Consider the following 15,200-nt stretch of genomic DNA (forward strand, 5'->3'; position numbering starts at 1 on the left):
GCTACATCCCTAGCCACCTCCCTCCTTTTTTTATCCCTAGCCCTTAAAATTCTTTGTTTAAATTTTGAGACCGGGTCTTGCTAAGTTGTTAAGTTGCCAGAAAGATGCAACTTGTCATCCTCCTGTCTCAGCCTCCTGAGTAGCTGGAATTACAGGCAAGTGCCACCAGACCCAGTTTCATTGTAGTTTTAATTCTTATTTCTCTTATTATAATGGAGATTTAGCATCTGTTCGGTTGTATTTATCTTGGTTCCTTCTTATATGCTAAATTTATATATATTTGAGTGTTTAGATCTATTTCTGGATTTTAAACTGTTACATGTTCCCCTGTTCATGTGCTAGCACAGTTTTTTTTTTTAAGCAGACTTTTAATTATTAAAGCTTCCTTTTTTTTTTTTTTTTTTTTTTTCTTGGTACCGGGGATCGAACTTGGGTCCTTGCGCTTTCGAGGCAGGCAGTGGAACCGCTGAGCTAAATCCCCGGCCCTATTAAAGCTTCTTTTCCCCTCCAAATTGTGGTTTTCAAAAAAACCATAAAATTCACCATCTCAATCATTTTCAGCGTAAAGCTTAGGAGTGTATGTTCACAGAACTTTTTTCCCTGACAAAACTGAAACTCTCTTCATTCACAACAGCTTTCCATTTCCCGTCCCGGGCCAGGGTCTGGCAACCACTGTGCTACTTGTACATGCTATAACCACATGCTACACGTGACTGACTGCCGGATACACCTCAGAGAAGCGGCGCAGTGCAGTATTCCTCTTTTGGTGGCTGAATGATTTCACTTTACGTAAGGTCCACGGCTCACCTGCGGTAGAGCGCGTGGTAGGGTCTGCTTCCTGTTTTAGGCTGAATGGTGCCGCCAAACATAGAGACCGCACTGTGCTTAGCCACCCTGCAATGGACGCATAGCTTCCATCCCTTGGCTATTATGAGCAGTGCCCCCATGCACACGAGTGTGCAAAGGTTGCCTCAGGACACTGCTTTTATTTCTTTTGGAGTTGAGCCAGGAATAAAACTGCTGGATCAGATGATAGCTGTATTTTAGTTTTTATTGAAGAACTGCCAGTGTTTTCCACGTTGGCCACATCATACTGCATGTCCACCACTGGGGCACAAGAGTTCCCTCCACTTTGCTGGCTGTGCTCTTTTTAAAGCAACAGTAGCCTTTGTAATGGGCACTAAGTGATGCTGCACTGCTGTTTGATTCCCATTTCCCTCATGATTAGTGCTCTTCCCATATGCTTATTAAAGCTTTCTACTAAAACAAGCAGTAGGATACCCACCAAGGTCTAGGAAGCAGCAAAGGACAGCAAATGCTGTCCCAGCACTTTTTCACCAAACTCTGCCCCTGTTCCTGCTGTCACATCCCCATAAAAATCATGGCACCAAGCCAGGCGTGGTTTCGCACACCTGTAATCTCAGCACTCCAGGAGGCCGAGGCAGGAGGATCACAAGTTAGAGCCAACGTGGGCAATTTAGCAACTTAGACTCTCTTAAAATAAAACATAAATTTAAAAAGCTTTCAATGTAGCTCAGTCCAAAGGCCCTGAGTTCAGTCCCCACTACTGAAAAAACAAAAACAAAAAGTCACAGGACCATTTCATTTAGAGGAAATGGGAGAAAGATGAAGTTTGTTATAAAAGACCTTAATAGGAACGCCAGGAATGCAGTAAGGAGAAATGGCCAGAAAAGGCCACAGTTAAAAAGCTCCTTCGGAGGGGCACATCAAAGTTGCAAGACTATGTGCTTAAGATGGAAAATGTCATAAAACCAAGCAATTTCTTTTTTATTTGACACACATAAAAAGTGTACATATTGCTGGGTATGAGGGCACACCCCAGTAATCCCAGCACTCTGGAAGGCTGAGGCAGGCAGATCACAAGTTGAAGGCTAGCCTGGGCAACTTAGAGACCTAGTGAGACTGCCTCAAAACAAAAAGTAATAAAAGCTGGGGATGTGGCTCAGTGTGGAGAGTTTAATCTCCAACACATATGCACACTGTGTAACTGAGAGGGAGGACGCCGGGGGAGGTCAGGTGCGGACTGCAGTGACAAGGGGCAAAGTCAGATCCATGCCGGCACCCAGGTGTGTGCACCCCACATGGAAGAGTATGTGCCTGGACAAACAGATCTCTGCCCTGGTGGACAAACCTGAACACAGTCTGAAATAGCGCGTGTTCAAATGTGAATGGAGGACACTATGTGTAGCACTGCAATCCTAATACCACATTCAAATCAAGAGGAGGTGCCGCTTCAAGAAATGGCAGGTGACCTGGGTGTCATGGTGCACGCCCATAATCCCAGAGCTCTGGGAGGCTGGGGCAGGAGGAACCCAAGTTCAAATCCAGCTGGGGCCACTTAAGGATTTAGTGAGACCCTATCTCAAAATAAAAAAGGCTACAGATGTAGCTCAGTACAAAGGCCTGGGTTCAATTTCCAGTACTGATAAAAAAAAAAATCAAATCTTACTTTCTCCACGGGTTAAATGCCAGTTTTATTAAGATTTGTCTTTTCGTGGTTTAAAGTACATTTTTCAAACACCTTTTTGTTTTTCAGTACTGGGGATTGACCAGGGGCTTCAAAATGAGCTACGTCCCCAGTCTTTGTTTTTTGGTACCGGGGATCGAACTCGGGACCTTGCACTTGCGAGGCAGGTGGTGTAACTAGTGAGCTAAATCCCCGGCCCAGTCCTTGATTTTTGGAAACATGACACTCCCTGAGATGCCCAGGCTGGGCTTGAACTTGTGATCTTCCCACCTTAGCCTCCCAGAATGCTGTCATTACAGGGCTGCACTAGTGTGCCTGGTTTAAACACATTTTTAATGATTTCCCTCTGGCTAATTCTTGTTAGGCTGCATTTTAAAGACAGTTGATGCACAACTCTTTCATAGAAGTCGATTAATTTCAGAAAAATCTTTGTCTTTTTAACCCAACCAATAAATAAATAAATAAATAAATAAATAAAATAAATAAATGTGACCCACTTGAGTTAGAACTACTCTTAACTCCAGGGTAAACAAGTCCATTCTTTTTCTTATAGCAATGACTCTTGAATAACTGGAAGAAATGAAGAAAGAATAACTTGATGTTTGTTTAAAAGCTCTGGGTTTTTAACAGTTGACAGACCTAGAATTTATCGCCTCTTCCCTTCCCCCTCTCCTCTTTCTTCCTGACGTTACCTACTTCTTTCTTATTTCTCCATTTACATTTTAGAACCAGTTTCTTCGTTCCAGAAATAACGACAAAAACCCATAGCCAGCCCGACTCCCCAATCCCTGTCCTCAGCTGCGTGTGAAAAGCAAACGCACACTCACACTCACCTGTGCTTTCTCACTGCAGATGAAGGGAGACGCTGGGACCGTGCTGTGCCCGGAGAAGTCCAAGCAGGTAAAGCAGTGCCCACCATGCTGGTGAGCACGTAGTCAGGGTCATCTGCTGCAAGGCTGGAGCGAGGCTGCCACACAGTGGTGCTCTGATTTCAGTGTCTGAACAGAGACCACCTGACTGAAAACTCCCTTCTAACCTCAGGAGGGGTCATTTTCCTGCAGGAGGGTGTGTGTGTGCGTCTGTGCGTGTGTGCGTGTTGGTAAACATCCCCACAGCTGTCTTATTACTGTCGCCTGACCTGCCTGCTGCCTTAGCATACCCATGTCCTAAGCTGTAGGAACACACCTTCCCACACCTGCTCCGGGGATGAGCAGTCGAGGGGCTGGAGTCTGGGACCAGGAACCAACCCTTGACCTCAGCTAACCCTGGCACTGTGAGTTCCTGTGTCTCAAAGGAACCTTTGTCCTGGTTATTGTATTTTTTCATCTGGGCTGTTGGAGAGATTAAAAAAAAAAAATCATTCCTGAGAAAATCTAATCCTGTATATGAAAATTTAGATTATAATTTGGCTTTGATTTGATGAAACTCAAAAGACAAAAAATTCTCAATAAATCCAGAAATGTTCCTGAAGAAAGCCCTCAGAATCCTCAAACTGGAATCATGAGAAGAGCCCACAGTAACCTGTCTGCTCATGGTGACCTCTGAATGGCCCTTGGCAACGAACAAATTCTTCCTCTGTCCCAGGCAGGCAGACAGGACTCTGTGAGCGCTCATTTGCAAAGCTCAGCACCCAGATAAGCACTAGTCCCATACAAGTTCACTAGCCAAGGCAAAAAATGTTTTTGTTGTTCTTTTGATCAAAAACGGGATGTAATAATGCTGAGAACAAACAATCCAGTACAGAACCACGTTGCTTGGAATGGAGCAATCAAATCAATGTCACTGTCTCAGTTGGTGAAAAGTTGGGTTTGAAATGCAGCCCTCTGTTGGACTTGCTCCACTGGCTGACTGCACGAGAGCCCAGCACACCCAGTGAAGGCCTCCAGATCTGTCCTCGGAGGAATCCAAGCACAGCCTATCTGGGCCTAGAAATGTAGGCGGTGTGTGACATTGGCCATTCCTGTCCATGGTACAGGGGAGACTGGTATCATGTCCAGAAGCCAGTGCTCCGAGTCTGCACCATGCTGCCTGGCCTTGGAGCTCGCCATGGCTCCGGCTTGGAGGACCTTCCAGATGAGACTGGGGGAGAGCTGCCCGGCGCTGGCCACTGACCCCTTACTCCCAGCATGGCTAGCCATCACCTCCATCTGGCAGCCCTGGCTCACCTTGTAGAAGACAGGGATTCCCGAAAGCCAGAGCAGGTGTTCAATGCACTTTTCTTCAAAGGCAAGAGGGCAGTCGGATGGATAAACAGGCCTGGCCCATGGACACTGAAGTCCTAAGGCTTAGAAGGATTTCTTCCAGGTGCTTCCACGATGAGTGCCCTGACCTTCCTGCCCACGGGACTTACCTGGGGAGCTTTAAAAACATGGTGACTCAGGTCCCAGCCCTGTACTCTTGCGTAATTGGGTTGGAGAGGACTCTGGGTGTTGGCTTGTTTTTTTTTATTTAAAGTTGATTCCAAAGTGCAGAGAATGGGTATCTCCATTTTCTCAGAGGACTGGTGATAAATCACACAGCTGTTAGAAGGTCCACCTGTCCTCTGAGTGATACAGTTGCTCAACGGTTTCTCTGGAATCAGGGTAACTCTGGTCCTTCCCTATTGTGGAGCTTTACTTTTCACAAACACACGCACGTCCTGGACAGCCAAGCATTCTGGAGGGGGAAGAGCCCCCCACAGTGCAGGGACAGGTCTGGGCCCTGGCAGGGAGATAGGTGGACAGAGGAGGCTCACCAGGTCTGACCTGTCGTGTCCTGCTCCAGGAGGGACACATCTGGGGCTCCATGCGGAAGACAGCGTTCATCCTGGGCTCTGGTCTGCTCCTGTCCGTGGCCTTCTGGAACTCGGTCACATGGTACGTCCGCCTGGCCCAGCTGGTAGGGGTGGCGTGGTATCAGTCGGGGAACAGCTTTGACGCTGCCTGCCCACTAGTTTTCACCCAGAAACCTGAATGGCTTTTCTTCTAAGGCATCTTCAGAGATTTTGGGGTGCTTCTGGCTACTTTTGGCAAGCCCAGTGGGAGAGGCTGCTGTGGAAGTTTGAAGAGAAAGAGTGGATCCTCTTCATAATAGGTGAGGTTCCAGACCACCCACATTTAGGGCCGGGGTACGTGACTTTAGTTTAGCGTCATTCTTGTTTTACACTTTTGTTCCAAGACTTTTCAGTTTATTATTACAAAGGATAAGGGCTTGAAGTTCACAACGTGGTCATACCAATGAGTACTAAACTCCAACAGTTTGGAAACAGGATATCTAAAAAGGAAGCTAAGGGCCTGAGGATCCCCTCTCTCAAAGGGAATAGGAAAAGAGCTGCTTTGCATTAAAAATGCATGCATTTTACAGCAGTCATCTAGCTTCTGCATATTACTCCGCAAGGGCAGGGAGCTATCTTGCCTGAGACTGTGTCCCTTGGGCCTGGTATAAACTAGCTCCCAGGGCTGGTGGGAAGTGGCCACTCTATTTACAGCCAGAACCATGGCTCCAAACAACCCTAAGAAAATGTCATGGAAGGAAAAAGCCATGTAAACACAGATACTTATAACTGCATTATCTATAACACTGAAGGTCCTCAGATTTGATGGGGGTTTTTATTCAATTTTTTTGGTACTGGAGATTAAACTTGGGATCTTCTGCTTGTGAGGCAGGCAGCAGAACCACTGAGCTAAATCCCTGGCATTTAAAAAAAATTTTTGAGACAAAGTCTCACTATGTAATTCAAACTGGCCTTGAACTCACTATGTAGCCCAGGCTGGCCTTGAACTTTCAGAGATCCTCCTGCCTCAGCCTCTTAAGTACTGGAATTACAGATGTGTACCACCACACCTGGGTCTCCATGGTATTTTTTAACATTACAATATGCTAAACCTGTATAAGGATGGAGAAATATTTAAGATGAAACATCTGCCTGCCCCATTAAAACGTATGTTACAGTCCAGGAGGGGAGATAAAAAGTGTCAGTTGCTCAAAAGCAAAATTTCATATAAAATGCACCCAGGGACAGTTTTGAGTGAGAAGGGGGAACTCTTGAGAATAGGCTGAACATTAAACTACGACAGGCTCAATGGCATCTTCGGTGATCACCAAAAGAACGAGGTAATTACAGATGTGTGTGAGGAAAGTAGCAGGGAAACATTTAATGTCCTTCTGTGACCACCGATTGCCTCGGAGATGACAGTGCTGGCCAAGTGTCTCACACACCCCCTCCCACTGCAGCAAGGGAGCAGGAAGGGGGAAGGAGGGGGAGAGACCCAGAATTAACTGAGCACTCCCCATGCCTTTTGGGATTTGGAATCTAGAGGAAGAGCCAAAACACGCACAATTAGTTAGCGATTCTGAAGTTACTAACCCTGTAGTATGGCTTGAATAACCAGGAACTGTGAGGGCCAAAGCACTGTTTGTTCACAGTGCGGAGGCAGAGATACTTAAAATGATTTCGTTGCAAGTCGGATGTGGAGCAAAAAGCCAAAACTAAATTTTAAGTCTTGATCATCTTCTTCTAAAGTGTCCTGTAGCACATCATTGCTACGGGAGGCTAAAGGGTGGTGTGGGTGCATCTATTTACCTGCCACGTGAAGAGTGAAAGGAGATGTCAATAATTATGCTGGGATGACAAATACAAATTGAAACCATCCTGGGCAAACAGGGACGTATTTTGTCCTACTGTTGTTAGGTGTTCTGGGAAAACACTGTTCTAGGGTCCAACAGGGAGGGTGAAGTGGTTTTTTTCCCTAAGGTAGTGGGGATTGAACACAGGGTCTTGTCACTCAACTACATTCCCAGTCCAACTCCTTTTTTATTTTTTATTGTGAGGTTTCATCAAGTCCCTAAATCCAGGCTGGGCCCAAACTTGTGATCCTCCTGCCTCAGCCTCCCAGAGTGCTGGGATGACAGGCATGCGCCATTGGACCTACAAAGGTCGATTTTGACACAAACAGGTTTCTCTGCTGCGGGAATTCTGAGCTGTGTGCACAAGTGTGGACCGTAGCTCTCCCAAGACTGTGGAAACCTGCAGCAGCAGCCCCTGAAAGGCTTCCCACCTTGGGGTGTGGCCCCAACCGGAGGGCTTGCTGCCTTCCCAGTTGGGGAATGGATGAGGTTCCCACCTGACCATGTTCTTCCTTGGTATCTTCTCCCTGACAACTCGTAAAGGACTCAGTGGACAGACTGAATTCATTCCTGCATTAGAGTATGCTCTGCAGTACAAGGCATGACCCAGACATATGGCAAATGTTTAAATTTTAAAATTAGAGGAAGAGACGCATTGCTGTCAATCCCCTGTGATCCTCCCCCTCACTTGGGACACACTCATCCCACACGACTTCTGAAGGCGTTCCAGAGGCCTCCTTGGTGTCTTTATGAGGCGAGAGAAAAACACGGTGAACAGGTAGGCGAGTGTGCCTGCCGAGTGGCATCCAGCAGAGGCCGGCTGGCACTCTCTAAGGGTGCTCGTACGGTGTGTCGTGGTCCACATCACTCATCAGATCTGGCACTGTGCAACTTCTGGCTCTTCCAAAGTCAAAACGACCATGAAAGGTAAGGGTTTTGATTTGGTTCAGGACATCACCATAACCATAGGAGCACAACTAAAGACACTCACGAAAGAGGACTTCCAGAACTGCTTCAGAAAGCGGCAAGAGGGATGGGATAAGTGAGGGGGGGATTTTTTTTTTTTTTGGTACCGGGGATCGAACTCAGGACCTTGCGCTTTTGAGGCAGGCGGCAGAACCACTGAACTAAATCCCCAGCCCTTGAGGGGGAGATTTTGAGGGCAATTAATGACAACTTGTCTTTTGCTGTAATAGTTTTAAAAAGCAGTAAACATTTGCCGTATTTTTGATCATACCTTGTGTTAGTATCCTTTATGTTATGCATGAGTATACTCTGTCTCTAGCCACCTTCAAGATTGTAGTCCCCACCTTACAGCTCAGAAGGTAAATGCAGACAATCCTTAAGTGACTGTCCTTGTTCCCAGACCTAGTCTGTCCCCCAGGGCTAAAGGGCCGCTCCAGTGCACAGTCGCCGTAAGTGTGTGTTCAGTTAGTCCATGTGCTGTGAGACCCAACGCCACTGACTTCCCTTCTGCCTCCCACCTCAGGCGCTGCCCTAGTGCCCGGGCTGCTCTTCTGGGCCTTCAATGGGCTCCTACTTGTGGTGGACATGACGGGAAGACCAACCTTCATCTCCCGCTACCGGATTCAGCTGGGCAAGAATGAGCCTGTAAGTGTTGCTGCACCTTCTTTAGTCAAAGCCCACAAAGCCAGTCTCAGCCCAGTGGGACCAAGGCCAGTACAAGCTCAGGAATTGTACTCAGGGCTCCCTCAATCTAGGAGGGAATCTTTCACCCAAATTTTCATAGCCATTCAGCTAATAGCCAGTCTGGACCAGTATTCTTGTCTCCTGATTCCCAACCCAGGATAATCTGTTGGTCCACAGCACTTGGTCAGCATTTTAGGAAGAGAAATGTTCATTTTAGGTAGCTCCCCTTCATCTATCTGCGTGATCAGAGACAGCAATGGCTACGGCCACCCGCTGCTGCTGTCCACACCGTGGCTGACCCCATTGTGTGGGCTGTGTGTGGATGGCGGCTGCTGTCCTCATTATTCAGCCCAGCAGATGGGGCAAGGTGCTGGGGCAAATCCATGAGAAGTAAGCCCGTGCCTGCTCAGGGGGAGCCCCGGTGGGCTCAGCTCCAGGAAGTGAAGCCCAGAGCTCCCTCAGCCTGGTCGCCTGCTGCCTGGTGTTCTGGGAACTAACTTCCAGAAACCTTTCCTTACATAGCAGGGAAGAGTGGATTCCGTCCTCAGTTCCACCCGAACCACTCCTGGCTGCTTTCCCAGGGAAGGCAATCGCCCTTAACAATCTGCCTGGTGCCGCTGCTGGGGTGACTCACCCCAGCTCTCAGGGCATTCCCCTGCTGGCTCCCTTGTCACAAGGCAGAGCACGTGAACAGCAGTGCTCTTGACCCTGTCTTTGGGAACGGCCTTTTCCAGTCCAAACTGCACAGCATCCCCCACTTCTTGCCTGTTCCAGGAAAGTATTTCAGCAATTCCCTCTTGTATTTTCACACACCTCTCTGGAAGCATGCTATAATTTTTCCCATTTTAAAACAACCTTTGGCCTGGCATGGTAGCATGAGCCTGTGATCCCAGGACTCGGGAAGCTGAGGCAAGAGGCTTGCCGTGAATTCAAGGTCAGCCAGGGCCTCACACTGAGATCTTCTCTCAAAAAAGCAAAACAAACTAAAAACCCAAAGAAACTCTTAACTTCATTTCCCGTACTCACTATATCACACCACCATTCACATTTTCATTCCCCTCAGCTGGGCCTGCGGAGCGTATTTAGAATCCCAGTACTCTGGGGGGCTGAAGCAGGAAGATCACAAATCTGAACACAGCTTGGGCAACTTAGCGACTCAGGAAGACCCTGCCATGGTTCAATATCTAGATGTCCCCCCAAAGCCTCCTGTACTCATAGGTGGGGGTTTGGGGAGGAGGCTGGATGGGGGCATGGATTAGTCCACTGACGAGCACATACCTGGGAGGCTGCGAGGGAGGCTGGAGGAGGTGGTCACTAGAGGTGCGGCCTAGAAGGGTCTGGCTGCTCCTCCCATCCTCCCCGTCTCTCTGCTTCCCACTGTCCTGCCACGAGCCGCTTCTCCTCCGCCGCTCCTCTGCCATGCTGCCTCGGCTTCAAGCCAGCCAATTATGGACTGAAATCTCTACAAACTGTGAGCCACAACAAACCTTAAATTGTTGAGTGTTGGGGAGAAAGTAACTGAGACAGACCCAGTCTCAAAATACATAATAAAAGTATTAAAACAGACCGGGGATCTGGGGATGTAGTTCACCGAGAAGGCCCTGGGTTCATTCCCTAGTACTGCAAAGAAAAAGTTTAAAAAGTTGTACAGTTTCAATTCCTCTGTTTACTTTCTTGTAAATATGTTGTTAGAATACTTTTTTAGAAAATTTAAACAAGGGCCAGGGACTTAGCTCAGTGGCACCACGCCTGCCTCAGAAGCACAAGGTCCTGAGTTCTACCCCTGGTACTGGAGGGGAGAAAAAATTTAAACATACATACAGAAATGTGGAACAAATAGTACAATGATCGCTCATTTACGTATAATACAGACTTACCAATTTTAAACACATTACAATTTTTGCTTTATCCATATAAAAATAAACATATATATGCATCTAGAATGTTTTATTTAACCATTTGAAATTAAGTTAAAGACATAACTTCACCCCTAAACCTTCACCCTGTATCTCCTGAAAGCACAAATGCATCATCTTACTATTTCTTTTTCTTTTCTTTCTTTTTTTGGTACTGGTAACTGAACTCAGGATCTTGTGCTTGCCAGGCAGGTAGGGCACCACTGAGCTACATCCCCAACCCCTCTTTTTTTTTTTTGGTACCGGGGATCAAACTCGGAACCTTGTGCTTGCAAGGCAGGTGCTGGAACCACTGAGCTAAATGCCCAGCCCTCTTTCTTTCTTTTTTTGAGACAAGGTCTTGCTCTGTAGTTCAGGCTGGCTTTGAATTCATTATGTAGCCCAGGCTGGCCTTGAATGTGTGGCAATCCTCCTGCCTCAGCCTCCTGAGTGCTGGGATGACAGGGATGTACCATCTCGCCCAGCCTCATCTATTTCTATAAACCTCCTCTAATCAACTGGTCACCCTGTCTTAGTCAATTTTCCCATCACTGGGACCAAATACCCAACATCCACAACTCTGAGGAGGAGAGGTTTATTTGGCTTATAGTTTACAGAGGGTTCAGTCCAAAGGTGGCTGGCTCCAAGGCAGAAACAGTGTGACAGAGCAGTATGACAGAAGAATCTGTTCACCCCATTGCAGCCCAGAAGCAGAGAGAAGGGAGGAGTGGGGTCAGCGATATACCCTTCCAGGTCAGACTCCCAGTGACCCAGCTCCAGCCAGGCCCCACCTCCAAACAGCACATTCCACAGATGAGTACAGCGCCCCACAGCCCCCTCACCACATACACAGACACACACACACACACACACACACACACACACACAGACACACACACACACGAGACTTTGGGGGGCGTGTTTTAGACCAAAGTCATACCCTCCAGATTCTGGCTCTGCCAGAATTCCTTTTGGCAAGTTTATGGATGAGCCAGTGTCAGGCTTCTCAATGGAACATCAAGTGCATTTTCACAGTTGCTCATTCCCTCATCCTTGATTTATTTTCTTCATGCAGCTTCTAAGACCCCTGTGAGGAGCTCCATGGCTCTCACCCTATGCTACTGATCACCCCTTCACAATCTTCTTTCTGGTTATCTCCTCCCCATCCTCTTAATGTTGAAGGCCCAGGGCTCTGGCTTGGACCCTCTTTTCTCTTCTGTTTCTTTCCCTCAGGTATCTATCCCTTCAGGGCCCTGGTCCTAAATCCATCTGTATGCTGACAGCTCACAAATTTGTGTCTCTAGTTCAAAATTCTCTCCTGAGTTCCAGGCTCAAATATCCAAGGCCCTCTTTGACATCTCCACATGCACACTAAGACAGCTCCAATTCAGCATGTCCAAAAGAACGTCTCTGATCACCCCTCCCGGCTGTGACTGGCTGGAGTCTCCCTAACCTGAACTGAGGGTGCTCAGACACAAACCCTAGTCATTCCTGCCTACTTGCTCTCCCTCACATTCCACATCCAATCTGTCAGGAAACCTTCCTGCTGCATCTGCACATACCTTTCCCACCTCCACCACCACCACGCTGGCACACGTCACCACCATCTCTGTTGCACTGCAGTCCTAGTTGGTCTCCCTGTTCTTTACCATCACTTCTCTACAGCCAGTCATATTTCTCTGCTCCTAACTGTGCAATTGCTTCCTGTTCCTCTTGAAGTAGAGGCCAAAGTCCTTAAACAGCCACCAAACCCGGCGCCTCCCAGCTCTGACCTCATCTACTCCTCTGTACTTGCCTCACGACTCCTCGCAAGCCACGCTGCCCAGGAATGTGCCTTAGAACTTATCACCAGTCGGTCTCTTTCCTGGAAGGCTCCTCCTCCACACACATTTGGCTACCTCTCTCTCCTTCACCTCGGTTCAAATCTTACCACCTCAGGGAGGTCTACCCTTACCACTCTGTTCAAAACGGTGACTCCCATCTTTCCCGAGCTCCCAGTGCCCCTTTTCCTCCTTTACTTTTTCCTTTTACCCCAACACACAATCACCTTCTGATATACTACGTACGTTTTTATATTTGTTCTTGGTCTGTCTTCAGTCCTGGAATATTAACTCCATAAGAGCAGGAACACTGAGTGCTACATAGTGAATACTTAGTAAACTGCAGTTAAATGAATAATGGATGTTATTGGTACCTCCCTCCTCTTGGGCCACATTCCAAGAGGTGTATAAGAGGCATCATCTTCCATGTGGTCTCAAACCAGGCCGGTCAGACTTGGCCTCACCGTGAGACGGAAGGAGGAAGTCAGAGTGCATTCTGAGGCTGAAGGGGGTATGGCCGCTGGGGCTAGCTTTTCGGGACAGCCCCACCCTGACAACCAAGAAGTAGCCGAGCGGCTGGGAAGGCAGCTCCCTGGCTTGCCTTCCTGAGCTCTGGGCCCATTCAGGGAGGCTAGACACAGGAGGAGGCAGGCGGCTTTCATCTCTGCATTTTTCATGGACAAGGCTCTGTCGACAAGGAGAGGCCAAACTGAGAGTTGACAACCTTCCCCAAGTACTCTGGGGGCTTCCCAAGTTACCTCCTGGGATACATGGCGCCCAGCTTAGAGAAAGAGGGAGGACACTGGTCACGGTGGCAGAACCAGGAAGAAGGCAGGTTGAGATGGTCTGAGGCTGCTGCTGGGGCCGTTTCCAAGAGCGGAGTCATTACGCATCCCAGGGCTGATGGCAGGAGCTGCCGGCCGGGCGCGTACATCCCTCAGAATCCAACCCAGGTGAGACCTCCTTCTCACTCTCGCCTCCCTCCCTCCTCTTCCCTTGGTCAGGTGGACTCCGTGAAACTGCGCCAGTCCATCCGCACAGTTCTCTTCAACCAGTACATGATCTCTTTCCCCATGGTAGTCTTCCTCTATCCCTTCCTCAAGTGGTGGGGAGACCCCTGCCGCCGAGAGCTACCTACCTTCCACTGGTTCCTCCTGGAGCTGGCGATTTTCACCCTGATTGAGGAAGTCTTGTTCTACTATTCACACCGGTGAGCAGGGGCCCTGCCTGAGCACAGCTGGCTACTCATTCTACCTGTGGCCCACTGACCAACAAGGGGAATGAGGCCTCTGAACTGTAGGCATAGGATCAACACCTTCTGGTTCTCAAGTCCCCATTAAATGGTTAATGGGCAGACAGCTATTTGTCCTATAACTGAAAACTGAAGACAACTGAGGGATGCTTAGAAAAGAATGGGCAGCTCCATTTCTGTGGATGGCAGTTTCCCATTCATTTCCTACACCGAATGAACACTTTCTGGAATCAGCCCCATTTCCCAGCTCACACAACTGGGGCAGAGAGGAAGGATAACCTGCCCACAACGTGCACAGCACAAAGGGTGGTCTGAGTACTAGTGCAGTTTCCAACTCTGCCCCACAGACGTAACCTCTAGCTCCCTTCAGCTTGTTAGGGTCTGGCCAGGGTGGAGAAAAAGGGGCAGCAAAGTCGGCAGATTATTAACTAGCATTTCTCCAGGCTCCTTCACCGCCCAGCATTCTACAAGCAAATCCATAAGAAACACCACGAGTGGACAGCACCCATTGGTGTGATCTCGCTCTACGCCCACCCCGTAGAGCACGTGGTGAGTACAGCTCTCTCAGTAACCTCACTGAGCCCGATTTTGCTAACGGAAGCTGAGGCTCAGTTAACACCTTGCCCCGAGCTACAGAGTAAGTAACCGGCTCCAGCAAACCAAGGAAGCCTTTCTTGGGCACCACTCTGGACAGAGTGGACACCGACCTGGGTCCCCTCTCCCCTTTGGCGCCGCCTTCAGTCCTTCTTCCTCTCGCAGGCCTCCAACATGCTGCCAGCAACAGTGGGCCCCTTAGTGATGGGCGCTCATCTGTCCTCCATCACTGTGTGGTTCTCCTTGGCCCTCATCATCACCTCCATCTCCCACTGTGGCTACCACCTGCCCTTCCTGCCCTCCCCTGAATTCCACGACTACCACCATCTCAAGTAAGGCTCTCCTCCCCGCAGTGGTCCTAGGTACTCACCACCACCCTCACCGCCGAGCTTCTGATAGCAGACACTGGTGTCTCACTGTCAAAGTGGAGGAAGGTGTCTACAGGCGGAGAAAACCATGACCTTACTGGGACCACCTTGATCTCTTCCTTCATTCTGACACTGGGGCCTCCCTCGGGCAAGTGGGGTTCTTGAGCTTTATCTGGATGCTTGCCTCTTTTGAGTATCTGATGTAAACTGTGGATGCTCTCTTCAGAAAAATGCCTATGTGCAAAATATCTGCCAGGCAATTCGAGGGCAGATGGGCTGTATGAAATCCTCCAGGCTTTTTCAAGCATGTTCTTTGAATTCCTATACCAGTCACCTGGAATGCTTATTTAAGATGTGGGCTCTTGGTTAACACTCCAAATACACTGGATCAAAGTATCCACCACAGCAGAACCTAGAAACCTGCATGCAAAGAGTCCTTGAACCATACTGCACAAACCTAATGTTGCCAGGGTTCTTCTCAAATCACATAGAGAGCTTCCCAAAGGAAGAAGACTCCAGACTTCGAAG

At 48.5% G+C, this 15,200-nt stretch overlaps 2 protein-coding genes across 8 annotated transcripts in view; one reads left to right on the plus strand and one right to left on the minus strand.

Moving 5' to 3' along the window:
• Cnot8 (CCR4-NOT transcription complex subunit 8) overlaps positions 1 to 4,857 on the minus strand; it is a 106,131-nt gene extending 101,274 nt beyond the window's left edge. For 6 of the 7 annotated variants that reach the window (XM_087194534.1, XM_087194529.1, XM_087194531.1 and 3 more), the window contains exon 1: positions 3,322 to 3,455. The gene's annotated coding sequence lies outside the window, so the exon portion shown is untranslated. Of the gene's footprint in view, positions 1 to 3,321; positions 3,456 to 4,653 lie in introns of those variants that run through there. The other variant, XM_013078754.3, reaches the window with a different exon arrangement.
• The window catches only part of Faxdc2 (fatty acid hydroxylase domain containing 2), a 47,415-nt gene that overhangs the window by 29,459 nt on the left and 2,756 nt on the right, over positions 1 to 15,200 (plus strand). Inside the window, exons 4-10 of the mRNA XM_004836510.4 lie at positions 3,341 to 3,388; positions 5,252 to 5,343; positions 5,457 to 5,560; positions 8,583 to 8,704; positions 13,463 to 13,668; positions 14,154 to 14,259; positions 14,470 to 14,636. Of these exons, the coding sequence (XP_004836567.2) occupies positions 3,341 to 3,388; positions 5,252 to 5,343; positions 5,457 to 5,560; positions 8,583 to 8,704; positions 13,463 to 13,668; positions 14,154 to 14,259; positions 14,470 to 14,636 (845 nt within the window). The remainder of the gene's footprint in view (positions 1 to 3,340; positions 3,389 to 5,251; positions 5,344 to 5,456; positions 5,561 to 8,582; positions 8,705 to 13,462; positions 13,669 to 14,153; positions 14,260 to 14,469; positions 14,637 to 15,200) is intronic.

The sequence above is a fragment of the Heterocephalus glaber genome, unplaced genomic scaffold (assembly GCF_053883595.1).
Source record: "Heterocephalus glaber isolate CG9 unplaced genomic scaffold, H.glaber_assembly_v1.0 deba00001606, whole genome shotgun sequence".
Lineage (NCBI taxonomy): Eukaryota > Metazoa > Chordata > Mammalia > Rodentia > Bathyergidae > Heterocephalus > Heterocephalus glaber.